The 26,312-nt window shown below is 53.1% G+C and overlaps 1 protein-coding gene across 1 annotated transcript in view; it reads left to right on the top strand.

Annotated features, from left to right (window-relative positions):
• The window catches only part of ZDHHC18 (zDHHC palmitoyltransferase 18), a 32,670-nt gene that overhangs the window by 5,080 nt on the left and 1,278 nt on the right, over window positions 1–26,312 (top strand). The window contains exons 2-8 of the mRNA XM_077775520.1: window positions 4,305–4,465; window positions 18,979–19,128; window positions 20,559–20,696; window positions 20,816–20,864; window positions 21,389–21,491; window positions 22,917–23,029; window positions 23,939–24,038. Of these exons, the coding sequence (XP_077631646.1) occupies window positions 4,305–4,465; window positions 18,979–19,128; window positions 20,559–20,696; window positions 20,816–20,864; window positions 21,389–21,491; window positions 22,917–23,029; window positions 23,939–24,038 (814 nt within the window). The remainder of the gene's footprint in view (window positions 1–4,304; window positions 4,466–18,978; window positions 19,129–20,558; window positions 20,697–20,815; window positions 20,865–21,388; window positions 21,492–22,916; window positions 23,030–23,938; window positions 24,039–26,312) is intronic.

The following is a 26,312-nucleotide window of genomic DNA, read 5'->3' as shown; positions in this document are numbered from 1 at the left end:
GCGGCGCCCCCGGCCCCGCCCCCTCGGGCGCCCCGACCCCTCCGGTCCCCTCCGCCCTCTGCCGCGCACCCCACCCGCCCGGGTCCCCGGCGGGCACTGCGGCCCCTCTGGTCTCCCGCTGGGCGCCGGGTCCGCTCCGACCTCCCCGGGCGCTCCACCCTTCCCCGCACCTGCCGGGCTCCCTCCCCTCCCTGCTCCTCGGGGCCTGCGTCCTCGCCCGCTCGGGATCTGCCCCCAGGCCTTGCCAGTCCCCTCGAGTATCTCTCCTCCGTCCTCCCCGGCCCTCGCCACCCCACCCCTCCTCTCCATCCCCCATCCCCACGGGGCCCCGTCGCCCCATCCCCTGGCCTGTCTCCTTTCCCTGGCACCCCGCCCCTGCCAGCCTCTGCCAGAAGCCCCGCACTCCCGAGTCGCGTCTTCTCTTCCCCCTCAGAGCCTGGCTCAGGCCTCCCGGATCCCTTTGCCCTCCCCCCTGCCCCTTGCCCTCCCCCAGCTTCTTTCTGACCCCTTGAGGCATCTTTGCTTTATGTCCCTTCCAGACAACTGCTGAATCTCTCCCGTGTCCTTTGGCTTTATAGTCCCCATCACAAGTCTCCCAGCTGCCTTCGTGTCCTACCAGGGTCCCCTCTGGGGTCCCCTGTCACCTCTTACTCTCAGACCCTTCCCCCTTACTTTCCCCTCAGTCATTCTCCCTCTAGGCCCTCAGGCAATCTTCCCAGACAGCTTTGGGCCTCTTAGGCCTCCCTCCCCTCTCCAGTACCTTCCTGAGTTTCCCCAGTGCTTCGGGTCCTTCCCTCAGACTCTGCCAGACCCCTGCCCCCCACCCTGTGTACCCCCGGCTTTCTTTGCATGCTCACCGTTCTGAAGCATACCTCTGGCCTGTCCCATGGCAGGAACGGCTGCAGCACCTTGTTATTTTTCAAGAGAGCCCAGAGTGCTTGGTGTGACAGGTCCTGTTTGCCCCGTGGGTTTTTGGGTTTTGACCTCTTCACATCCATCCCCTCCCCCCATGACCCAGGGTAGGTCCACACAGTAGCTCCCTTTTTTTTTAAATTTTTTTTTATGTTTTTTTAAATTTATTTCTGAGAGAGAGAGAGAAACTGAACGTGAGCAGGGGAGGGTCAGAGAGAGAGGGAGACACAGAATCTGAAGCAGGTTCCAGGCTCTGAGCTGTCAGCACAGAGCCCAAAACGGGGCTCGAACTCACAAACCATGAGATCATGACCTGAGCCGAAGCCGGACGTTTAACCGACTGAGCCACCCAGGTGCCCCAGTAGCTCCCTTTTCTGGTTGGAGAGGGAGATGCCTGTCCCTTCCCAGGAGTTTTGCACTCCACCTTTGGTCTCTAGCTTGAGCCGTCTGCTGTGTGATCCCTTGCACACACACTCACGCTCACCCACACACCTTCCCCTCCCAGTTCTCCCTGTCCTTTGTGGTCTTGCCTAATTGCGCAGTGTGGTTAAGAATGCCGTCTCTGGAGCCATCAGACCTGGTTCAAATCCCAGCCCCGCCATGCACTAACCGCATGACTCTGGGGCAGTCCCTTCACCCTGGAGCCCTAGTTTTGTCATCTATAAAATGGGGTTTATCATAGGTTGTCATGAGGGTGGCACTATGTCATGTGCATAAGGTTTTAACCAGTAGCAAGCACTGAATGCTGACTGCTGTTATGAACTGTTGTCTTCACCATAAAACACTTCCTAAGGGCCTGTGGCCGTGCTAAGGCCACCACAACGACGCCACCCCCAGGAACCCTTTCCAGCTGCCAGATCATGTATCTGCAACCTTGGTTTCCCCTTGAAGCCAGGTGAGGACTTCCTACAAATTAGCTTCTCCCTTGTGCCCTTCCTTTCTGAGTCAGGGTGGATTAAAAAGTCCCAGGATAATGTAACGAGCAGAAGCTCTGGGGAGCCCCCAGCCATGTTCCCTGGGCCGGGTTTCAGATCCACCTCGCAGGGCTGACCTGACTCGCATGAGTGTTTTGAAAGTTCCTTTTCCATTACCCCCAGGGCAGCAGCCTGGGCCAGAGGAAGTTGACACCGCCCCCCCACACCCCCCCCAATGACACGAAGTGTGGGATTCAATTAGTTCAGAAGCAGGATCTTCTCTGGGTTGCGTGGGTATCTTGACTGATGACAGATTTGTCCCCCAGCAAAGGGAGAAATGAGGACTTCTGGGTTCAGGGAGGGTTTGTGAATCATCTTGCCTTTTCTCTGTTCTTCTTTACTTGGGCTGGTGGAGTTAGCAGGGGGGTTTGGGGTTTGGGGTTTGGGCTCAGAGCTCCCCTGGGTCTGGACTGGGGTGATACCTCAGTAGGGACCCGGGGCGTGGGAACGCTGGAGAGTGAGTGAGCTCACACTCTTCGATTGCCCTGGGAAAAGGTAGAGTGGCTCTCTAGGGCTTTTTTTGCTGAGAATGAATGGTTTTGCTTCATTGTTTGGATTGATGAATTATTGCACGGGGCTCTCAGCAGGGTGCCTGGCTTCTGCCCCACTTCCCACCCCACTTGGAGACCAGAGTGCCCCTTTAATTCTAAGTCAGATCCCAGATTCCCCGTGGAGTTCTCCCCTGGCTCTCTGGGATAAGAGCCAGAGTCTTCCTCTCTGTCCATCTCCCCTCAACTATCCCCCCTCCTCCAGCCACATTGGCCTCTTTGCATATTCCTGCCTCAGGGCCTTTGCACTGTTTGGAATACCCTTCCTTTAGATAGTCTCATGGCTCACTCCTTCACTTTTCTTCCCTCCTTCCCTATAACTGAACAAACCACTTCCCTCCCTCCTGTCCCCTCTTCCCTGACTATACTGGTTTTCTGGAAGCTCTTTCCACCATCTGAACATACTATGTCTACATTTTCTACTAGTCTGTCTCTTCAGACTATTGCCTGTCTCTTCACCACAGCAGGACTTTGTTCTCCACACTGTTGTGTCTTTGGTGCCTAGAACTGGGCCTGGTGTGCAGTACGCGTCCAGTACAGTAAATATTTATTGAAGGAACAGAGAGAGAGTAACCGATGAGGACCCGGAGGCCCCAGTCTTGCCGTTGGCCGACTGAGTGACCTTGAATGTGGCTGTGGGCCTCAGAGCCCCCTTCTGTAAAATCAGGAAGCTAGTACTTGGTGTTTCTGAGGGCTCTGCAAGTCTCAGACTTCAAGTCTCCACGCCCCCAAAAGTCTGGTTATGCATGAACTGGTTGATTGGCGTGTGGGTGACACAGAGGGCTCAGCTTTGTTTGAGGCTTGCACCCAGGGGCCACTGAGATGTTTGGAGCAGAATGTGGTCCAGTTGGAGCCCTTGGACTTGGCTGTCTCTGTTCTTCAAGGGCAGGGCCTCTCTGGAAACAGAGTAGGTGTCCACAGGTTTGCTTTCTGTAACTGTGCCGGCTTTTGGAAGCTTGTCATTTCCCAAGTAGCAGCTCCTCGCCCCATCAGGTGCCACTCTAGCTCTGGGAGGGAAGGCAGTGTAGGAAGGTGGTTAGTAGTTTGCGTAGGCCTCGGGGTCTGTGCACAGGCTCTTCTCCACACCAGCTGGGGTCGGGGGCCTGATAGCACTGACTTGGGATGCCAGCCCTTGGATGACAGTGGTGGTGCCTGGACCTTGCTCGTTCCCCTAAACCCCCTCACCTGGCTGACCCTACTTACTCTTCAGATTTTAGCTTAGACATTATCTCTTTCAGCCAGATTTTCCTGACTGTTCTGCTGTTTTCCTCTCTCCCCTGTTAGCACACAGAGCCGTGGGTAGCACCTCTCTGTTTACCTGTCTTTTCCCCACTAGACCATATGTAGCCTCAGGAGGGGTGGGGGACAACACTCTTACTCACTGGCATTATTCCTGCTGTTTGGTGCCAGTATTGCCTGGCACGGATGAGACCTCGCTAAATATTTGTGGAGTAACTGGAATGAATAAGTGAACATTGTCACGGATGGTCAGCTCAAGTGACTGCCTGGTTCATTGGGAGCGGCTGCCTGCAGCTCTGTGTTTAGAAGGATTGTGAAGCTGCGGCGAAATGCAGGGGTTAAAGAGTGCTGGGATCTAGACCTCTCTCCTTAGCTCATTAAAAATTAAAAAAAAAAAAAGTGCTGGGATCTATCGATCACATCTGCTATTGGCTCCCAGGGAAGGTGCAAAGATCCATTGGTGATGTCTGCTCCAGGCACTCTTGGAGGAGGAATGGCCGCGCTCACCTAGGAGCTTTCCCCTCTTCCTCAGGGAAAGGCTGTAAGCCAGGTGGTGTTGCTGGGCTGGAGCGCTGTGCCCCGGGGAGCCCTTGAGGTACCTGCTCATCTCCCTCTCCCTCTCTCTCTCTAGCTGCCCCTTCCTGGCCCGCCAGCTGACCCTCGCCATCCCCATCATCGCTGCCATCCTCTTCTTCTTCGTCATGAGCTGCCTGCTGCAGACCAGCTTCACCGACCCTGGGATCCTGCCCCGGGCCACCGTGTGTGAGGCAGCCGCCCTAGAGAAACAGATCGGTGAGGCTCCCGCTCCAGCTGAAGCTGTGTCTCCCAGCTCCACATTCCTTGATTTGAGAGGAGGCCCGATTTTCCCTTCCCACACCTTGCCAGGAACGGAGGGCACTGTAGTGAGTAGGGCAGGCCGGAGCTGACGCTCGGGCGGGGACACGTGATGAACAAGTGAACAGAGAAGCCAGTGAAAAGTGCTAGCAGGTGAAGGCTACCGTGGCCGCCAGCTTAGTGCTGAGTGCTCACTGGGGGTCAGGCAGTGTTTTCTCCTCTCTACATGCATGATCTTATTTAATCCCCCAGTAATCCTGTGAGAGAAGGACCATTGTTACTCTCCCTTTGCTGATTAGATTACATCTCAGAGGAGTAAAGTAAGTGGTCCAAGATCATACAGTAAATGGAAGAGCTGGAACGAGATCTCCTACAGTCTGACCAGAGCCCCTGCTCTTAAACATTCGTATACACGTATTCACTCATCAAACACTTGTTGAACCCGTGCTGTGTGCCCGGCACTTTTCTTTTTTTTTAAATGTTTTTATTTATTTCTAGGAGAGAGACAGCATGAGTAGGGGAGGGTCAGAGAGAGAGGGAGTCACAGACTCTGAAACAGGCTCCAGGCTCTGAGCTGGCAGTCAGCACAGAGCCCGACGCGGGGCTCGAACCCACGAACCGTGAGATCATGACCTAAGCGAAAGTTGGACGCTCAACCAACTAAGCCACCCAGGCGCCCCTGCCCGGCACTTTTCTAGATGCTTATGCTACAGTAGTGAACCAATATGACAGTTATCCCCTGCGTTCTTGGAGCTGATGTTCCAGTGGGAGAAGAAAGACAGTGAACAAACAAATATCTAAGGTGTCGGGGAGGAGGAAAGTAGGGAGAGAGGATGAGAGCTGGGGGGAAGGTGTATGATTTTAAATAGGGTGGTCAGGGAACGCTTTGTGAAGGAGGTGACTTCTGAGCAAAGAAGCAAAGAGCTGAAGAGACGAGGGACCGAACTCTGAAGGTTCCTTGGGGGAAAAGCACAGTAGGTGTGGGGAGTGGGAAGTTTAGAGTAGGCAATCTGGGAAAGCCTCTCAGAGGAGGTGGGGCTTGAGAATGGTGTGATGGAGCCAGTAACACGCAGTCTGGAAAGAGTAAAAGCAAAAGCCTGGAGTGGTGGGCAAGCTGGTTTGTTTGTTTTTAATGTTTGTTTATTTTGAGAAAGAGAGAGCACGAGCAGGGGAGGGTCTGAGAGAGAGCAAGCAAGAATCCCAGGCAGGCTGTGCACTGTCAGCATAGAGCCCAACACGGGGCTTGACGCCATGAACCGTGAGATCATGACCTGAGCCGAAATCAAGAGTCGGATCTTAACTGAGCCACCCAGGCGCCCCACGCTGGTATGCATAAGGGAAGCAGGAAGGCCAGTGTGGCCAGAAAGAGCCCGTGCCCCCTTGCACCACAGATAGCCCTTGATCCCTCCCAGACCACTGTGTGGGTCCCCCTGGGAGGCTGGGTGCAGAGGCCAGGGCCTTAATCTCAGCTTGCTGCACCCTCGCTCCTTCCTGGGGAGAAGTGACGTGGCTGTTTGCACACCGGGTTTCCGGTCTGTGGTTGGCCCCTTCCCGTAACAGAGTGACTCCAGACAGGCTTTTAAACATCTGACTGGCCTCGAACAGAGACAGTGGCCTGTTCATATCAGAGCCTGCTGCATCCGTCACTGGGAGTCACTCCGCTGCTTCTCCAGAGCAGCCCGGGAGGGTGGGCAGGAAGGGTGACGATGTTCTCTTGCCCTTTGTCCTTCGGCCCGTCCCTCTGCCCAGGCCTGTCCTCAGCCACGCCCTTGATGGCTGTCTCCCTCTGCCTGCGTCCGGCTTCCTTCCCCCTTGCACCACTGGGCCACTACCCCCTTGGCCTCTTAGACTTGACTCTGCTCCTTCAGAATCCCGCGGTCTGACCTGGGCAGTCCTCCGGGCAACAGTGGGGGCTCGGTTGGCAGCCTGTTTCTCCTCCCTCCGGGTCTGGGCTGATCGCGAGGCAAGATTATTGTCCAGCTCAGCCTGAGCTTGGGGATCTGCTGCCTGGAATCCTCTGGCCTCCTGTGGGCTGTGTGGGCAATGACAGCTTTAATCCCCCACGTTTGGGGAGCACCTAGCCACATACGGAGTGTTTTCCATCCATTATCCCCGCAAATCCGTTATCCCCAGCAGCCTGGCTGTGCTGATGCAGAAACTGAGGCAAGGGACTGCATGGCCAGGGATGGGGGGCATGGAGATGGACTGTGTGCCTTGATTCCCAAATTCCTTGGTTTCTCTTCTGAGATGGCCACAGGGACTGCATTCCCAGTCTTCTGGGGCCACCCCGTCTTCGTTCTTATGTCTCAACCCAGGTATTCCGTCCTCTGAGAAGCCTTCATGACCCCTTCATGACCCCAGTTGGGCCAGACTTTCCGTGACACCTTCCCAGAGCTCCGTGCCCTTCCTTTCTTGGCCCTGTGCTGCACCCTGGTTGCTACAGAGGTGCCGGGCAGGCCCAGCAGCCTTTCCTGGACCGTGAGGTCTTGTTCACCCTGTCTGCCAAGTGGAGGGTCCAGGGGTATTGGCCGAATGGATGGGCCTCTGGAGGGGCCCTCCCTGATGTCCCCAGGTGACTGATGGAGAGGCAGTTGGGACTTCTCCCACTTAGGCATCATGAGTTTAATCATTTGTGCGTTAATGCTGTACGCGGGCTCCTGACTGCAGGGGAAGAGGTCGGAGGCCAAAAACGAATCTGATGGGAACCCTGCCTTCGTCAGGCTCGCTCAGTCCGGTCCCAGGTAGAAGGCCTGACCAGCTGCCATGGGGGAGATCAGGCTTCGCAGGAGCATCAGAGAAACCAGGAGAATCTTCTGCCTGGAGGATATGGGGGGGTGGTTTCATGGAGAGGTGCCTTGGGCCAAAGCTTAAGGTTTGGGTGGAGTTCAAGCACAGAAATACTTGTAAAGGGAGCTCCAGGCAGATGGAATAGAGAAGGAGAGAACAGCGGGAAGGAGAAGGGACAGGCGTGGAACCCTGAGCAGGCCATACTGGCTGGAAAGGGAGCAGTACGTCAGAGAATCGGAGAAATCCTGGTTGGAGAGCGGGATGGAGTTAGTCCTACGGGGCCCTAAATGTCAGGGTGGGCGACTTTCCTTTGGGACAGCCACCAAGGCTGGGAAGTGACATCTTTGAGGCGTCTGAACTCTGAAACTTGAACAGGAGCCAGATTTGAGGGTGTGGCCAGGAGGTTTCTAATCAGGCTGAAATATATTTTCTTGAAAAGGACAAAGGTCACGGATCTCTTTCCAGCAGGTTCGAGGCCTACTTTGAGGGGGGTGGTACTGTTCACATAAACATGAACTGATGATTTCCGGGGCCCTTGCAGACTGTGGGCTCCTCTCTCTGGCCCCATAGGCCAGCCGCTCCAGCCCACCAGGTTCTAGCCCAAGGCTCCCGCCCTTCGAGGACCGTCTGAAGTGGGGTGACCAGCTCCTTCCAGTCTCATGTCTGGGAAACCCCTCAGGCGCAGGCAGACCGGGGTGGCTGGTCACCCGGGTGTGAGATCTTGACTTGTCAGCTGGTAAGCCATGCAGCCGGGTCACCCCACAGGGCCCTGCAGAGTCCAGGCACTCTGGGAAGTTGGAAAAGAGGTAGGAGGCAGCAACAGTGCTCCCAGGAGGCTCCTGGTCTGATGGGAGACGATAGAAACATCCAGATCTGAGTGGCAGAACTGATGTAGACATGTTTATAGCTCACAGAACAGACACAAAGACTGCCTCTCCTTCCGCCACCACACGGCAGGTCACAAACTGCAGCCCGTCTGTGCCCAGGGTGTCTCCCCTCCGGTCCTTCGGAAGCCCACTGCCCTAGGGCACACCTGTCTCATTTGCCACCTGGATTGCCTCTGCTGACCAGGCCCCAACACCTGGAGCTGCACTTGTCTCCCCAGGACTCAGGTCTGGCCCCAGCCCTCCCTGGCTTAGAATTCGGGTGACTCCCTGGTGCCCTCAACAGTATTTCCTTTTTTTTTTTAATGTTTTATTTATTTCTAGGAGAGAGAGAGAGACAGCGTGAGCAGGGGAGGGTCAGAGAGAGAGGGAGTCACAGACTGAAACAGGCTCCAGGCTCTGAGCTGGCAGTCAGCACAGAGCCTGACGCGGGGCTCGAACCCACGAACCGCGAGATCATGACCTAAGCGAAAGTCGGACGCTTAACCGACTAAGCCACCCAGGCGCCTCCCTCAACAGTATTTCCTGAAGATCAGTCTTTTGAGTACAACGTTTGTGATTTTTTTCCCTTTCTGCACCTTGTCTTGTACCTTCAGTTTCCTTAGTATTTCTGTTAGCTGACTCGTTTTTAAATGTATTTTACAAGGAACATTTTTATCAGCCTTGTAAGTGGAAAGCCTCCTACCGGGAATAGAACCTAATCATAAAAACAGAAACTTGACAATATTACAGAACTCTTGGTGGTTATAGTTGCCTACAAAAAGCCACCCCTTTGAGTCCCACGAGGACCACAGGTATTAGGTATTAGACGTTGAGACTTTTCGGGGCGCCTGGGTGGCTCAGTTGGTTAAGTGTCTCACTTCGGCTCAGGTCTTGATCTCGGGGTTCGTGGGTTCGAGCCCCACGTTGGGCTCTGTGCGGACAGCTCAGGGTCTTGAGCCTGCTTCGGATTCTGTGTCTCTGGCTCCTTCTGCCCCTCCCCTGCTCGTGCACGCTCTCTCTCTCAAAGAAGCATAAAAAAAATTTTTTTTTTAAAGTTGAGACTTTTCCCCTGGATGGAATCAAAGGCTTGAGAGAAAATTGAAAAGGGAATAAGTTTCTCATCACGTGAATCCATGTTGCCTAGTGTTGTGGCCAAGGGCTGTGGCCAGGAAACCTCATCTTCCACTTTCCTGCAGACTTGGCCGCAGAGGCTCACTTGCTTGCAGGATGAAGGCACACTCCAGCCTATCTGCCTGCACCCCAAACCCCTGCAGCCTCCCCACCCCCTACCATGCTGTGCACATTTAAAAACATTTTTTTAATGTTTTTATTTGTTTTTGAGAGAGAGACCAAGCACCAGGTGGGTGGGGCAGAGAGAGAGGGAGACACAGAATCTGAAGCAGGCTCCAGGCTCCGAGCTGTCCGCACAGAGCCCAATGGGGGGCTTGAACCCAGAGTCTCGAGATCATGAAGTCGGACGCTGAGCCACCCAGGTGCCCATGCTGTGCACATTAAACCTTTGTGCCTTTGCTTTGTTCCCGCAGCCCCTCTACCACCACACCCTCTTCCTGGTGAGCCCAAGGGGTCATTCCTCCCAATCCAGCTAAACTGCCACTTCACCTTTCGCTGCTCCCTCGAATGCCGCCTCCTGCCCCCGACCCCACACGTTCCCCTGCATCTCCAGTACAGACACCAGTAGCCCCATGAATCCAGAGCTGTGGGTTAGACATTCGCTATCTCTAATTCATATCATCATTTTACAGGGTTGATAATATTATTACCCAGTGAGGAACTGAGGCTCAGAGAGGTTAAGCAGCTTCCTCAAAGTCACAAGCCCGCAAGTGGCCGGGCCAGGTTTCAAAATGAGATCAGGCTGGCTGGCCCCAGAGTCACCACACTTGACTCCCAGTACCTCTGACACGGACTCTGTAATCATCTGCTTCACCTGCTCACCGTGCCCTCAGGCCAAGCTCTTCCTGTATCCCCGCCCCCAGCCCACCACTAAGCTGATACCCAGTAGGTGCTCCATAAACCTCTGGAACAAACAGAAAGGGTCAGGTGGGGACCGCAGTGACCCAGCGCTCCCAGCCTGGGCACTGCAGCTGACCTTGGGCTGACCTGGAAGCTGGGGAGACCACAGCTCCACAGCTGTTTCCTCCACAGGTGAGAGCAATGGAAGGCTCAGCGGTCAGGACCCAGCAAGGCTGGTGCAGATCCCCACCTCCCCTCGCCAATGCCAGTGCCAGCCCAGTAGCTTCTGCCAGGCCCAGGGGGTGTTCGTGCCAGCCCCTGGGTTGAGTCACAGAGCCAGCCATTGGGCTGTGACTGCAGGGTGCCTGCTGCTCCTCCCCACGGACTGTGGGGGTGAGGAACCCACAGAGCATGCCCCTTGGTCAGGAGGACATGTGGGGAGATTCATTTGCATCTCACAGCCTTTGGGTGAGGAGCCTTCCCCCCCCATCACCGCATCCCCAGGGGCTTCAGATTCCTACCCGCAAGGCAGCAGGAAGACCTTGCCAGCCTGAGAGGGACTTCTTAGGGGAAAGCCTGCAACAGAGAGAGCCCTGGAGTAGATCTTAGATTACCTCCAGGCAGGGATAACATCTCTTACCACTCTTGCTTCCTTCTTTTCGTCAACAAATATTTTCTGGACTGGGTGAACAAAGCAAATGTTTTCTTTCTTTCTTTCTTTTTCTTTCTTTCTTTCTTTCTTTCTTTCTTTCTTTCTTTCTTTCTTTCTTTCTTCCTTCCTTCCTTCCTTCCTTCCTTCCTTTTCTTTCTTTTCTTTCCTTCTTTCGTCTTTTTTAAAGTAAGCACAAAGCCCAGCATACGGCTTGAACTCATGACCCTGAGGCCAAGAGTCACATGCTTGCTTGCTCTACCAACGGAGCTAGCCAGGCGCTCCCCAAATCCCACTTTTTAAAACATCTTTAAAAATTGTATTGGTAATGTTTATTTATTTTTGAGAGAAAGAGACAGAGCACAAGTAGGGGAGGGACAGAGAGAGAAGGAGACAGAATCTGAAGCAGGCTTCAGGCTCTGAGCTGCCAGCCCAGAGCCCAACACCAGGCTCGAACCCACGAACCGTGAGATCATAACCTGAGCCGAAGTCAGACACTTAATCAACTGAGCCACCCAGGTGCCCCTGTACACTTTTTTTTTTTAAAGCAAACATGTTTGACTCTTCTGTACTTGCCTCTTCTTCCCTCACCTGCCACCCCCAGGCCTTGATATTGATAGCAGTTAGTAGTGTTTGAGAGAATATTTGGAAGACAAGGGTTCCAGTTTCAGTCTACTCTTATACTAAGAAGTCTGTTTCCTCATTTGTAAAATGGGGGCACAGGTCCCCTTGCCCGGCCCAGAACATTTTTTGTGCATCCAGTGAGACAGGGAATCACAGTACCCTTTGAAAACTGTTTTTCTCGGGGCACCTGGGTGGCTCAGTTGGTTAAGCAGCCGACTTCGGCTCAGGTCATGATCTCGCAGTGTGTGTGTTCGAGCCCCGCTTTGGGCTCTGTGCTGACAGCTCAGAGCCTGGAGCCTGCTTCACATTCTGTGTCTCCCTTGCTCTCTGCCCCTCCCCTGCTTGCGCTCTGTCCCTGTCTCTCAAAAAATTGAATAAAAACGTAAAAAGTTTTTAAAATTTATAAATTTTTCTATATAAAATTCATATATTTTTCTATATAAAAAGAAAAGAAAAATGTTTTTCTCTATTGAAACTTAAGAGTTTCTTAAGAGAAACTTGAGGCTGAGCCTTGTGGTCAGGAATGGCACACAGACCTGCTCCAGGCACTAACGAGCTACTACCTGCCCTGGCTGCTGGCGAGAATGTGTTGAGGAGGAAACTGAGGCAAAGGCCAGGGCCGTGCCTGGGCAGCACCGTCTGGCTGGAGAATAAGCACTGGGGCAGCTGCGTGCCTCCCTCCTGGGTGGGGTTTGGGGTTCGCTCTCCATAGGGGATGGGGTTCGGGGTTCGCTCTCCATAGGGGATGGGGTTTGGGGTTCGCTCTCCATAGGGACCCCCTGCAGGGCATCCTTTGACCCAACTTGGTTAGGGCCCTGAAGGTGGTGGCTTTCATTCGGTATCTGGTGGCTCTTGCTCCAGTGGGACACTCTCATCTTGGTTGGGTGTGCGTGCGGAGCTTCACTTCTTCTTTCAGAGTTCTGGAGAGGGGAAGCCTGGCCCCTGGGCCATCCCCTCCTCCCCCCCACGTACTGGTAAGGAGTTCCCTCCCTGCCTTGCAGGGGGCCTGTGGGAATCCAGTGAGGATTCCAGGAACTTCTCTCTTCCTTTTTCCTGAAAGGGCCTGGGGCGGGGGAGCTCTCCTTCACTCACAGCTGGGTTGTGTTCTGACGATTCTGAAATCAGCTGTTTGGAACACAGAGTCTCTCAGAACAATAATGATCATGGCTACTATGTATTAAGCTTTTGCCAGGTGCTAGATGCTTTGCTAAACCCACTCCCTGAAGTCTCCGTCTTCCTAATAACACTAGGGGGGCGGATATGATTCTGTCCCATTTTCTTTTTTTACCAGAGGAAGGCACACATGAGGGTCAGAGAGACTTGACCCACATCACATGGCTAGTTGTGGTTGGACCACCTGTCTGTCTGGCTCCAAAGCCTGTGTCCAAGCCTGGAAGACAGCAGTGGGCAGGGACAGGAGCTGGACCTGGGGCCTGTGGAGTAGGGTTACAGGCTGCGTTTGGAGTAGCATCAAGAGTTTTGGAAAGAGCTGGAGAATTCTGCATGCTGGAGTGTCCCTGCGTGAACCGTGTCCGGACTGAGGCTCCTTCGAAGCTAGTACTGTACTCAGGGCCCCCTTGCAGATTCACATTGGGCACTCACCACAGTCCTGTGAGATCAAGGCTGCCTTATCCCCATTTTACGGATGAGGAAATTGAGGCTCCAAGAGGTGAAGGGACTTCCTTCAGTAGCAAGGGGGCAGCAAAAGCATGATTCAAACCTAGTGTTTCAGACTCCAGAGCCTGTGCCTTGCTCCTCCTCCGAGAACAGCTGTTAGTAAGTACTCCCCAAGTGCTGGTTCCTTTACATGTGCTATTTCTGATCCTTCCATAAGCCTCCCAGGCAGTTGTTATTATTTGTCGGCTTCCCAGATGCCACAGTGGGTTCACAGAGGTGAAGTAACTTCCCCGAGGGTACTAACTCATAAATGGAAGGGTCAAGATTTGAACTCCCAGTCTGCCTCAGTCCAAAGCACATGAAGTTGTCCTTTTATCTGTTTTTTTTTTTTTTTTTTTTTTTTTTTTTTTTTTTTTTAGGGGAGGCCAGTGAAGGGTTATAACTCAAGACGGGTTATTATTTATTTATTTATTTATTTTAAGAGAGAGAATGTGCAGAGGAGGGGCAGGGGGGAGGGACAGAGGATCCCAAGCAGACTCCATGCTGACAGAAGAGAACGTGACATGGGGCCTGAACTCACCAACCCAAGTCAGATGCTTAACCAACTGAGCCACCCAGGTACCCCCAAAAGGGGTTATTTAGAGAAATGTGGTGGATTGGAAGGCAGAGGGGCTGGAAGCAGGGAGTCTTCTTTGGAGGTTGTTTGATGATAGGGGTCTGGGCTGGGTTAGAGCGTTAGGAAGAGAGGGAAAGATGAAGGAGGATCCTGAAGAGACCTAGCGACTGGCTAGGAAAGGGTGAGGGAGAGGAAGCGTCTGCAAAAGGCCTCCAAACTCAGTTTCCCTACCTCTGCCACTCAGTGGCTGTGTGACCTTGGGCAAATCCCCTAACCTCTCTGGGACTGTTTTCTCATTTGTAAACTGAGGGGGTTAGAAGAGAGGCAGTCAGTGAAGACAGTTATCACGTGCTTTCTGTGCACCAGGGGCTGCATTATGTGCTCGTTGACTTCTTTCCAGCTCTTGGGTTGTGCCGTTGGCAGAAATAAGGAACTGGGCAGCGTTAAATAACACTCATTATGACACTTTGAAATTTACAAAAAGACCTCAAGCCCATTTGGGAAACTTGGGTTCACACCCTGGTTCACTTCCTAGTTGGGAGTGGCTCGGGCACACCACTGAACCGCACTGAGTCTCCTTAACTGTCACCTGGAGGTGACAATGGTAAACCTACCTCCTGGGATGTTCTCAGGATTCCAGGAGATCATGTCTACGAAGTGCTCAGGATTCCGGAGGAAGTGTTTTCTTTCCCTTGCCTCTTCCTTTCTGTTAGTAATTCTGTGAGCTAATAATAACAGAGGGCTTCTTAAGCATTGACATTGTGTCGCTACATGTATATTACCTTGGGTCATCCTCACAACAATCCTGGGATGTGGGTACTATTATCCCTCTTTTATTGATCAAGGAAACGGGCTCAGAGTGGTGAAATGATTTGCCGTGTTGAACATCTAGCAAAGGACATCACCAGGAGAAGCCCAGCTAAAAAGAAGTAGAACCAGGATTCATGCTCCATTCTACCTGTTAGTCCCATTTTACAGATGAGAAAACTGAGGCTCAGAGAAGTACATTTGACTTCAGCATTTCACCTAACCAATTGATGGCAAAACCAGGTTTCATTGTGTGTCCACTGGCCGCAAGCCCCCTGCCCTTTACCATGCTGCCTGTTTTANGAACCCACGAACCGTGAGATCATGACCTAAGCGAAAGTCGGACGCTTAACCGACTAAGCCACCCAGGCATCCCTATGCTGCCTGTTTTAAAGAAGAGATGTTCTGGGGCGCCTGGATGGCTTAGTTGGTTAAGCAAGTGATTTAAGCTCAGGTCATGATCTCATGGTTCATGAGTTTGAGCCCCGCACCAGGCTGTGTGCTGTCAGCACAGAGCCTGCTTTGGATCCTCTGTTTCCCTCTGTCTCTGCCCCTCCCCTACTCATGCTATCTCTCATTCTGTCTCTCTCTCTCTCTCAAAAATAAAAAAAAAATAAACATTTTTAAAAAATAAAAAGATGTTTGGATGCTTAGTTCCATTTTATTTTATTTTACTTTATTTTTTAAATGTTTATTTTTGAGAGAGACCGAGTATGAGCGGGTGAGGGGCAGAGAGAGACACACACGCAGAATCCGAAGCAGGCTCCAGGCTCTGAGCTGTCAGCACAGAGCCTGTCGCAGGGCTCAAACTCACAAGCCATGAGATCATGACTTGAGCCAGAGTCGGATACTTAACCAGCTGAGCCACCCAGGCACCCCTGCTTGGTTCCATTTTAAACATATTATGGTTGGGTTGATGGTGAACAGCCTAGTAAGAAAGATAAGGGGTGGCTGGAAGGTGAGACACAAGTCTGTGTGCTTCACTGGTGCATGCCAAGTGCCTAGAGTAGTGCCTGGGACCTGCTAGGCTCAGTAATCATTGGAGGCAAGTGGCCAAACTGGAGATTTTATCTGGGGAGTGGATCCACTAGAAGCGATGGCTGGGAGCGTAGCTAAGGGCTGGGGATCACAGGCAGCCTCATGTGACTCTCAGAATTCTGTCCAGAAAGGAGCTACTGCCCTGGGGATTTGGTCCTTTGAGGCCTGGGGTACCAAGAGGCTCAGCAGGTAGGTAGAACTGTGGGCTTTTGCATATGACAGACCAGGGTTTGGATTCCTGCTTGCCAGCATATGAGTTTGTGTCCTTGCACAAGTTACTTAAACCTTTAAAAAAAATTTTTTTTTAATGTTTGTTTATTTTTGAGAGAGAGACAGAGTGCAAGCGGGGGAGGGGCAGACACAGAATCCAAAGCAGGCTCCAGGCTCTGAGCTGTCAGCACGGAGGCCAACAGTGTGGGTCGAACTCCCAAACTGTGAGATCATGACTTGAGCCCGAAGTCAGACGGTCAACTGACTGAGCCACCCAGACACCCCTTAAGTCTTTTTTCTGTTAAGTTTTTACTGAAGCAGAATGAGCTTAGAAAAAGTGTACAGATCCTAAGTGCTCTGTTGAGTGTTCAAAGCAACAACACATGCAATCGGCACCCTGATCAAGAAACAGTATATGAGCAGTGTCCCAGGAGCTCCCCGCCTTGTTCCTTTCTGGTCAGTGTCACCTCTCCAGGGGCGACCATGATCTTGACTGCTACCACCATAGATTACTTTTAGTTGTTTTTGACCATTTTGTGTTCTTACGTGTGTGGTTTCTTCACTTTACACGTTTATGAGACTCATTCATAGTTCTTATGTGTGGCTGAGGGTCATTCTTTGCTGTACAAAACTCCACACGACGTTTTGTTAATCTGTTCTGTTAACCGGCATTTGGGCAGGTCCAGATTTTGGCAATTATGGGATTTTTGTTGTGAATATTCCTGTACATCTTTTGGTGCACGTCAAATCTTGCACATTTCAGGGGGCCTGGCTGGCTCAGTCAGAGGGTGTGTGACTCTTGATCTCAGGGTCACGAGTTCGAGCCCCATGCTGGGCATACAGTTTACTTAAACACATTTTTTTTTAATCGTGCACATTTCTGTTGGGTTAGGAGTGCACTTGCTGAGGGTGCACATGTTGGACTTTGGTGGTTAGCGTTAAATAGTTTATCAGAGTGGTTATATGAGATTTCTAGTTGCCTTTCATTTTTACCAACACTTGATTTTTAAAATTGTTTTCATCATAGCCATTCTGTGCATGTGTGGTGGTAACATATAATGGTTTTTATTTGCATTTCATTGAAGACTAATGAGCACCAGTACCTTTTCATGTGTTTATTAGCTATTGGGCAGCTTCTTTTATGAAGTACCTGTTTGGATCTTTTGTCCACATTTGAATGGAGTTGTCTGAGCTTTTTCTTACTGACGTATAGGAATTCTTTATATATTCTGGTTACAAAGCCTTTGTCCTCAGTCAGATCTTTGGTTAAATCTTCTCCTACTCTGAAGGTCACCTTTTCATTCTTTTATTTTTTTCAAGATTTTTTAAAGGTTTATTTTGAGAGACAGAGACAGAGCATGAACAGGGAGAGGGGCAGAGAGAGAGAGGGACACACACACACACACACACACACACACACACACACACACAATCCAAAACAGGCTCATCAGCACAGATCCCGATGTGGGGCTCAAACTCACAGTGAGATCGTGACTTGACCCAAAGTTGGATGCCCAACTGACTGATCCACACAGGCGTCCCTCATTCTTTTAATTGTATCTTTAGATGAACAGAAGTTATTGTTATTATTTCTTAAGTAATCGCTACGCCCAACGTGGGGCCAAACTCACAACCCAGAGATCAAGAGTTGCACGCTTCACCAACTGAGCCGGCCAGGTGCCCCAAACAGAAGTTCTTAATTTCAGGGGTACCCAGTGGCTCAGTCGGTTATACATCCAACTCTTCATTTTGGCTCGGGTCATGATCTCACAGTCTGTGAGATCATGAATGTTGGGCTCTGCACTGACAGCGTGGAGCCTGCTTGGGATTCTCTCCTCTCTGCTCCTTCCCCCACTCACACTCTCTCTCACACATACTTAAAAAAAAAAAAAGAGGTTCTTAATTTGATGTAATATAGTGATATTAAATTGCTCTTTTATGATTTGCCCCTTTGGGTCTTTTTAAGAAATCCTTGCTCCATAGTCATGGCTTCTATTTTTTTAAATCCCAGACTTTTGCACTTAGAGCTACAATGTATCTGAAATTGAATTTGGGCTTGGTGGGAGGCAGGGCTACAGATGCCTTATCCCCCATTTGTTTACCGCGTAGACTCAGCTCCGTTTATTGGGAGAAGACCATCTTCCTTCTCGTCACTTCAATTTGCCCTTGTCTTAAACCACATGGTCATTTACGTGTCGGGTCTGTTTCTGGATTCTCTTTTCTGTTCCACTGATCAGGATTTCTACCTTTGCACTTCAACCAAGCCTCCTCAAGTGCTATAGCTTTTTATCATTAGTCTTGATCTCTAGCCATCGGAGTCCTTAGCTTTGTCCTTCAAGAATGCGTTGGCTATCCTCGGCCCTTTGCACTTCCATATGAGTTTTATAATGAGTTTGTCAATTTCAACCCCCCAAAAAAACCATACTGAGATTTTTGACTGGGATCATGTTGATCTACAGGTTGATTTAGGGAGAATAAATCCTTTTTTTTTTTTAATGTTTTTATTTATTTCTGAGAGAGAGAGAGAGAGCATGAGCAGGGGAGGATCAGAGAGAGAGGGAGACACAGAATCTGAAACAGGATCCAGGCTCTGAGCTAGCTGTCAGCACAGAGCCCGACACGGGGCTCGAACCCATGAACCGTGAGATCATGACCTGAGCCGAAGTTGGATGCTTAACTGACTGAGCCACCCAGACGCCCCAACAGTTCCCAAATTTCTAACCTATTGTCCTTTTTTACCACTTTCCCACCAAATTCAAAACACAATCCAGTCTAGGACCATGCATTGTATGTGTTCATGTCTCTTAATTTAGAACCATCTCCTTCTGTTTGTAAGTGACATTGATTTTGTTAGACATCAGGATCAGTGGTCTCGTAGGTGCCCCACATTCTAGATCTGATTGTTTTCTCATAGCGTTGTTTCCTTTGTCCTTCCATCCCCTGAACCTGCTGGAGACGGACTTAGGTCTAGGCTAAGTCTAGACTAGATTCAGATAAACCTCCCCGAGTCTTCCCAGAGCTGCCTTCCCAAAGTTGTGCAAGACCAGCGGTGTATGAGCATGTGGGCAAGGCTTTTAGCACAGGGCTGGCACACAGCAAGTTTCAGTAGGTGGTAGCAGCTCTTACTATCTGTCCCCTCCTGGGGCCGCCAATGGCTGGTTCCCAGGAAACAGTTTCCCTGAGGCTTCTCTCGTCCCTGCCAGGCAGCAGTGGTTCCTGCCCAGCCGGGGCTTCTGGCTCTGGGCTTGGACATTTCCCATCTTTCTGTCCTCCCTTCCCCTCCCAGATAACACAGGCAGTTCCACATACCGGCCACCCCCTCGGACCCGAGAGGTGATGATCAACGGGCAGATGGTCAAGTTGAAGTACTGCTTCACCTGCAAGATGTTTCGGCCACCCCGGACCTCACACTGCAGTGTCTGCGACAACTGTGTGGGTAAGTGGGAGGCGGCAGGGAGTGGTGCAGGGAGCCCTGGAGACAGAGGAGTCACTCACGGGTGGGGGTGTGTCTGAAATAGCCAGAGCTGGGCAGGAAGTCTGGCTCACCCAAATTTGCTCTGACTGAGGAGGGAGGGGAGAGGCTCAGAGTGTGACCAGTGGTGTCTTGGCTTCAGCCCAGGATTGGTAGATTCCTTTCCCCCAGCTCTGAAGTATGGGGCAGATACAGAGAGGTCCTGGAGCCTTCTCCCAGGCCTCAGCCTGGTCCTCAGTAGGTCCAAGTTTCTAGGAACCGGAGACTAGAGCAATAACATCCTAGATACTTTGAGGCCGGAAAGAGAATGGTTTGCCATCCAGTGGCCCAGAGCCAGCCGTAGTGAATGACTTTGATCTGATTCCCGGGGTTTNAGGTGGAGAGGATGTAGCCAGGATTGGAAGCTAAGCTCCAGACCCACACCTGCCGTGGTTGCTGGGGGACCAGAGGCTGTTTTGTCTCCTCTTCTTGCTCTCCAGAGGCTGGGCAGCTCTGGTGGGGACCAAGGGTGTGCCCGTGGGAGGGTGTCATAAGGGAAAGGCTATGTGAGAGGATCCAGGTGAGCTGAGCCATGGTGACTGGGCAGGGTCCCTAGGGCAATGAGCTCATCGCGCCAGCTCAGCACTCCCTGAGTGAGAGAACAGCAGGGAACACCCCATGACAGCAGGCANGTGCTGGCCATGGTGTGAGGCTGGTGGTGGGCTTGGGATCCACATTCCCACAGAGGACTTTCAATACCTGTCTGGGTGTGACCCCACCCCCGGGGACATAGCGATGGTGTGAGCTCAGCCCTCTGGCCAGGCCTTACGTGCCAGCTCTCTCCACAAGTTACAGGGCGGCCCCGCCCCTCCCTGAGCCTCTAGTTCTAGAGCAAGGAATAGGGATCATTGGCCAGCGTCGCAGGCCAGGCAAGGAGTACTTTTTGTGGGTCTTTGTACCAGGCATGGCTGGACGCTGGGACTCAGCTCAGTGTGAGGCCAACACCGGCCCCCTCGTGAAGTTTACAATCGAGCAGGGGTAATTGGCCAGGCTGCTAATTATTAATAAGTATGTAAACACACATGGGCAAAGAACCGCTAAAGATAAGTAACGGCAGATAACAGAGGGCCCTCACTTTGTCTGGGATCAGAGGCGGCTCTTAAGGAAGTGGCTTTGCGGCTGAGACTTGAAGGAGGAATTGCCCTTAACCAGGTGAAGACACAGAGAAGAACATGTGAGGCAGTGGGAAGCTTGTAGAAAGGCCCAGAAGCAGGGAGTGTCGGCCCATGAGCTGGATGGGCCGGGATGGAGAGAGTGCGGGGGAAGAAAGCCCCAGCTGTGGCGCGAGGCCTCCAGACGCCTGCGCTGGTGGTAGGCCAGGCACACCAACCTGTCTCTCCCCGGCCCTTTTCCAGAACGGTTTGACCATCACTGCCCCTGGGTGGGCAACTGTGTGGGGAGACGGAACTACCGCTTCTTCTACGCGTTTATTCTCTCCCTCTCGTTCCTGACGGCCTTCATCTTCGCCTGTGTGGTTACCCACCTGACGCTGCGTGAGTTGGGGGCGGGGGCAGGGATGCACGGGAGGGGTGGGCCGGCCAGCTCAGCCAAGTCCAAGGGGCTGTGATCACTGTCACCTGAGTTGTGCCCTGTCTTGTTTTTTCCTCCCCAGGCTCTCAGGGAAGCAACTTCCTCTCCACTCTGAAGGAGACACCAGCGAGATATCCTTGGTCAGCCAGTTGGCGCCCTGGTGGGAATGAGGCCCCTTCACTGGGGTGGATCCCCACACCTGTAATCCGAAGGGAATGATGTAGAGCTAGTGTCTGTCCTCTAGAATAGTCTGCTACACCGGCTGCTTCCATTCCCGCCTAGGCTACAGCTGATCCTAAACAGTCTGATCATAAGGCCGGGGTGGCCGAGAACTCACAGGAGTCCACAGTCCCCGTCTTCCCTTAAGACACCAGGCAACCCGGACCGCATCTTGTGCGAGGTCCTTGGTGCCTGACATCTTTACTTCCCCCTACTGTCCATCACCCGCCCTGCTCTTGAGGGGGCTCCCGAACCCTTCTTAGGGCCCAGGAGGTAATCCTGCCGCGAAGTGGTGGGACCGCAGAAGGTTACAAACCCATCTCCTTTCTGGGGAAATAGCTCATGGAAGGATGGGTGAGAAAGGCCGGGCCTGGCAGCTTCCCGGGTGCAGGGGAGGCTCTCTGTGTCTGTGTGGGTCCTTGACTACCCTGCTCACTGTGCTGGAGTTGGTGATCTGCTTCTTCTCCATCTGGTCCATCCTGGGCCTCTCAGGGTTTCATACTTACCTCGTCGCCTCCAACCTGACAACTAACGAAGACGTGAGTAAGGCTGGAGCAACCTCCGTTCCTGGGCAGGGCCCTGGGAAAGAGGCGGGGCTGAAGGCACCGGAGCGGCCAGCCCTCTGGCTGCTGGGGTAACATGGGCGGAGGCGGACGGTGGCCAGACACTGCCTTNACACGCCTGGGCCCCCGGCCGCAGGCCGCCTCACTAACCCAGAGGCGGGGCTTCACCGGAACAGCCCTTACATCTGGCCCGCGTGCTACCTTTTCCAGGGTTCTTGCCGCTCCCATCATCTCTTTGGGTCCTTTTGCCAACTCTGAGGCTGAAGGAACAGGGATGCTTTTTCTCCCGTTTGATGGCTGAGTGACTTGCCCAAGGTCACATAGCCGAATAGGGACAAAGTCAGGGTTGTGGCCAAAGCCCCACCACACTGCACTTATAGGCAAAGAGATGTGACTGTTCTCAGGGTGCCCCTGGGGTTCCCTTGGCCACCCTTATTGAGGGCGACAGTGAGGAAAGGACTGTGAGGCTCTGTCAACCCTCCCTACCTGCTGCCTTGCAGACCTCCACCAGCAAGCATTGTTTGAGCACCCACTGTGTGCCCAGCCCGACCTGACCTCCCCTTCTTGTTCTCCCAAAGAGTAAAAAAGCAAATGAGAGCATCTGTGCCAGGGCCACCGTCAGATACTGCTCACAGGCCCGTGACCGACAGAAAATACATCTCTTGACCTCAGCCTCTCATTCCGGGAAACAGAACTTAACACTCATGACAGGGCATCACGTGACAAGTGATTGGTACAGAGCAGAAATGACATCAGCCAGCATCTCCCAGGCAGTTTCGTGGGGGCTGGTCCTTCAGGATGTTACTAGGGGTTAAGCAAAAAGATGTGTTATAGACAAGTAAGTTTGGAAAACTCTGGGTTAAAGTCAAGCCGGCATCCTTCACTGCTAAACTCCTCAGTGCCTTTGATAGCCGGCCTCACAAATCTAGAGATGGCAAGATTTCATCTAATGCTCTAACGATGCTATCACAGTCCCTAGTTTTCAAATGAGGACTGAGATTCAGAGAAGTGGTCTGTGCGGGGTCATGAAGTGTTGTCGGTGGCAGGGCCAGGGTTCACAGCCAAGTCGGCCTGAGCCCTGTCCCCTTGTACTACCTCCCTTTAGAGGTGGCTGGCCAGAGGAGGGAGGATGCACCCAATAGGTTTCCTATGGAAGCTTCTCTTTGGCTATGCGCTGTTTTCTGTCCTGATTAGGGCTTCCTCCTCTCCGCCAGGTGCCCCCGACACCCAGCAGCCCCCCCCACACTCACCGAATAGCCTGGGTTAAAGACCTGTCCCCTCCAGTAGTCTATCCGGAATTGGTTTCAGAATTCACCAATTTTCCCCAGCCTATCTAGACCTCCCTCCTAGAAAATCGAAGTATAAGGAGGTACCTGACTCAGACCTCCTTCCTCCCGCCAGATCAAAGGCTCGTGGTCCAGCAAGAGGGGCGGGGAGGCCTCCGTCAATCCCTACAGCCATAAAAGTGTTATCACCAACTGCTGTGCTGTGCTCTGCGGCCCCCTACCTCCCAGGTAAGCCAGGGGTGTGCAGGGGAGAGGCCGCAGGGCCTGGCCCTTCCAGTGGGGGGTAGCCCTGTGCCTCCACACCTCTCAAAGAGGTTCTGGAAGCAGCAGACCTCTCCCCACACCACCATCCCCTGCGCGGTGCACTCAAGGCTTTTATCACACACAAGAATTAAATGTAATTTTTAATCACATATGCTCATTGTAGGCAAACATTAAGTACAACATATGTAAAAGAAGAGTATTAAATATCACACGTGACCCCACTCCGCAGTGATCACCACAATTAATGTTTTGGCCGTGCTTGGGCAGCGCTTCCCTTCTGGTGCCCATGGCTGGACCGGGTGGGGCTTCCATCCTCCCTCCTGGGGGAAGAGTGCTGGTGGCTCAGTCCTGCTGGGAAGTGCCCTTCTGTCTTCACACCAGGGGGCGCCAGAGTGCCAGAACCGGAGTTCCATTGCGGCGGATGCGGGCGGGGCAGGGGATACCAGACTTCCCCAAACTGTCCCCTCCTTCTCCTGCCTCATCTGCCTGTCATCCTTGCAGTGGGGGTGGGGGGTAGGCTGTAGTGGGAACTGCACTATCTCCAAATGCCCTTTCATCCTGCTTTTCCCCTCACCCGCAGCCTGGCTTTGCGGCAGCCAGACAGCAAAATGGGCCGGTTTGAATTAACAGTGAATAAACCTGGTGGCCCAACACCAGGTGTCCAGAGAGCAGAAAGGGTCCTTCTGGTTGCCCTTCTCTGGAAGGGAAGGGTCTTGAGACCCCCAGCTGGAGATCAGCTCCCCTTTCTGAGGCTTCCTAGGGCTGGGTCTTTCCGTGGCTGGGAAATGGACTTTGCCATCCAGCCCCAGGCCTGGACCACTGCTGTTGGGCAGGGCCTTCATGTCCGCCCCCCACCCCCTTGTGTTTTGGAAGCCTGATTGACCGGAGGGGATTTGTGCAGTCAGACACCGTGTTACCCTCACCCATCAGAAGCGATGAGCCAGCCTGTGGAGCCAAGCCTGACGCCAGCATGGTAGGAGGCCACCCCTGAACTGGGCTCAGTACCTGCCATGCGCTGGCCTGTCCACCCCTCTGCACTCACCTGCCGCCCTCCACACCTGCCGGGACCCTCCCCATTCCACCCAAGGGAAGCAGAGCCGCCAAAGACTTCTTTCGTATTTATTTCCCACCCTGCGTGGCTTTCCCCACACTTCCATGGCTGTACCCTCTGCTCCCCAAACCCAAGTTCCCACAGCCTCGGGCCCTAGATCCTCTCCCTGCCGATCAGTGGCAGGAGTGACAAGGGAGAGAGGCCGGGGCCCCTGAGACCGCGAGGGGACCATGCTAAGTCTCTCTGCCTGTGCCAGGTGTGTGAATGAGGGTGCGGACTTGAGTGTGATACCTCCCAGGTGGGGGGCTGGTGGGCTCTGCCCAGCTGGGGTCCTGCGGGTGAAGCGGGACCTAAGAGCATTCGGCTCTGGACAGCAGGCAGTGGGAGAGGACGCCTCCGTGGGCTGTTGTGGCTTGTGGGCTCCTTCATTCTACTTGCGATGATCGTTATTTTTTGTCTCGTTTATGTTTTTTTTGTATGGAGTTGGCCAATAGGATGGGGCAGGGGTAAAAAAAAAAAAAAAAAAGGATGGAGCTGGGGTTCCAGATAGATAGGGCAGAGTTGGGGGGGTGGGGGACAGCCTGTGTCAGAGGAGGCTAAACCAGCCAGCGAGGCACCCAAGACCTCAGCTCCTGCATGATTCCTGGGCAGCACACTAGGAAGTGGGGCCTTGCCCTCTCTCTCCCCATGGAGGATTCTCTAAGGGCTCCTGGTCTGCCCCTCCCCGCCCCCACCTCTCTCCCAAGTCAGTTCTTGGGCTGGGCGGGTTATACTCACGCTGGCAATACTTGAAACGGGTTTATTAATGCTGGGTATTTTGCACAATTTTATAGACTTCTTTTCTACGTAGCATTTTTTAAATGGAAGAAAAAAAAAAGTCAGCCGCATTGCTATCTGTGTAGTGCCAGGGTAAAGATTAGCGGAAGGCAAGTTGGTTTTTATAAATTTATAAGAAAACATCTGGCAGTGAGTGTGTGTGTGTGTGTGTGTGTGTGTGTGTGTGCGCGTGTGCACCCTTGTATGAATGTGACTGGCTCCCACTTCCCTACATCCTCTGGGCTGCCTCCTCCCCACCATCCCCCTCGGGTGCCAGCCGGCAGCGGCAGGACCAGCCTGAGCCACGGCCACCGGGAGCCTGTGCATCGATCACAAGGGACCCGTGGGTTCCCCGCTGCAGCTCAGCCCTCATCGTATCTTTCCTTCCCCCTTGGACATCAGGAAGCCTGGGACCTGCCCAGACTGGCCAAGGCTGGGCGTGGTGGATGGGGCAATGGCTGTGGGGAGGGGCTGCCACTCTGCGAGCCGCACACCCTCCTCTCGGCTCTTGAGTATGGGACCCAGTGCCACCAGCTGGAGAGCAGGGACTCTCCGTCAACTGAAGGACTCCATCCAGAGAAAAGGGAGGAAGGAGCAGGGTGGGCCAAGAAGCGGAGTGAAGGGTGCTCTAAATCCGGGCCCCAAACTCAAAGGATGTCTCTTCTCTGCTGGGAACTGTAGTTTCTTGTCAAAATACGTAGGAGACTGTTCCGTCTCCCTCCTTGGCCCTTCAGGTGGCATGAAGCCCTTGGAAAGTGACATAGGAACCCGTAGCAGCTTGCCCTCCCTTGCCGCAGAAGCTAGTGGGGTCACAGGCAGCTGCAGAGGGTCTCCTCTGGGAGAAACCGCCTTGCCCCAGCGGCGGGACCCTGGGCCATGCTCCAGGGGCACTGGGAAGTGGGGAGGGGGCCAGCTAGAGGAGGGGCCGCCCGCCTGCCTTTTATTTAAGCCAGTATTCTTTGTTCCCGCTTGTAATAAAATTTTTGTTTTTAAGAGTTGATTTGCTTTGGTTTGGTTTTTGTTTGCTCTTTCTTTGCTGAGGCTCCCAACGAGCAGCGCTGTATTCTTTCAGCCAAGCTTGGTCTTTCCTGGGGAGACAGAAGGCAGGAAGTCCAGTGATGTGGCCCAAGGTCTCCTCTCCGGGCTGAGTCTGTCTGCTGGAGGCTGAGCAAGGTGGCCCCCGTAGGCGTGTAAGAAGAGGCCATCCTGTCCCCTTTTCGTCCCCTCTACTTTCCCCTGCCTCGGGGATTTGGAGACGCCCAAGTTCTTTCTCCTCGCTGTCTTTTCACGCTGACGCCCAGTGACCGCTCAGCTAAGCGAGTGTCTAGGAGACAGCAGACTGCAGCTCGTGAGCCAGAACCTCCCCACCCCCGCCTGAGC

The sequence above is a fragment of the Crocuta crocuta genome, unplaced genomic scaffold (assembly GCF_008692635.1).
Source record: "Crocuta crocuta isolate KB4526 unplaced genomic scaffold, BGI_CrCroc_1.0 scaffold127, whole genome shotgun sequence".
Classification (NCBI taxonomy): domain Eukaryota; kingdom Metazoa; phylum Chordata; class Mammalia; order Carnivora; family Hyaenidae; genus Crocuta; species Crocuta crocuta.
The sequence above is the reverse complement of the archived record's forward strand: the minus strand, read 5'-3'. Positions and strand labels throughout refer to the sequence as shown.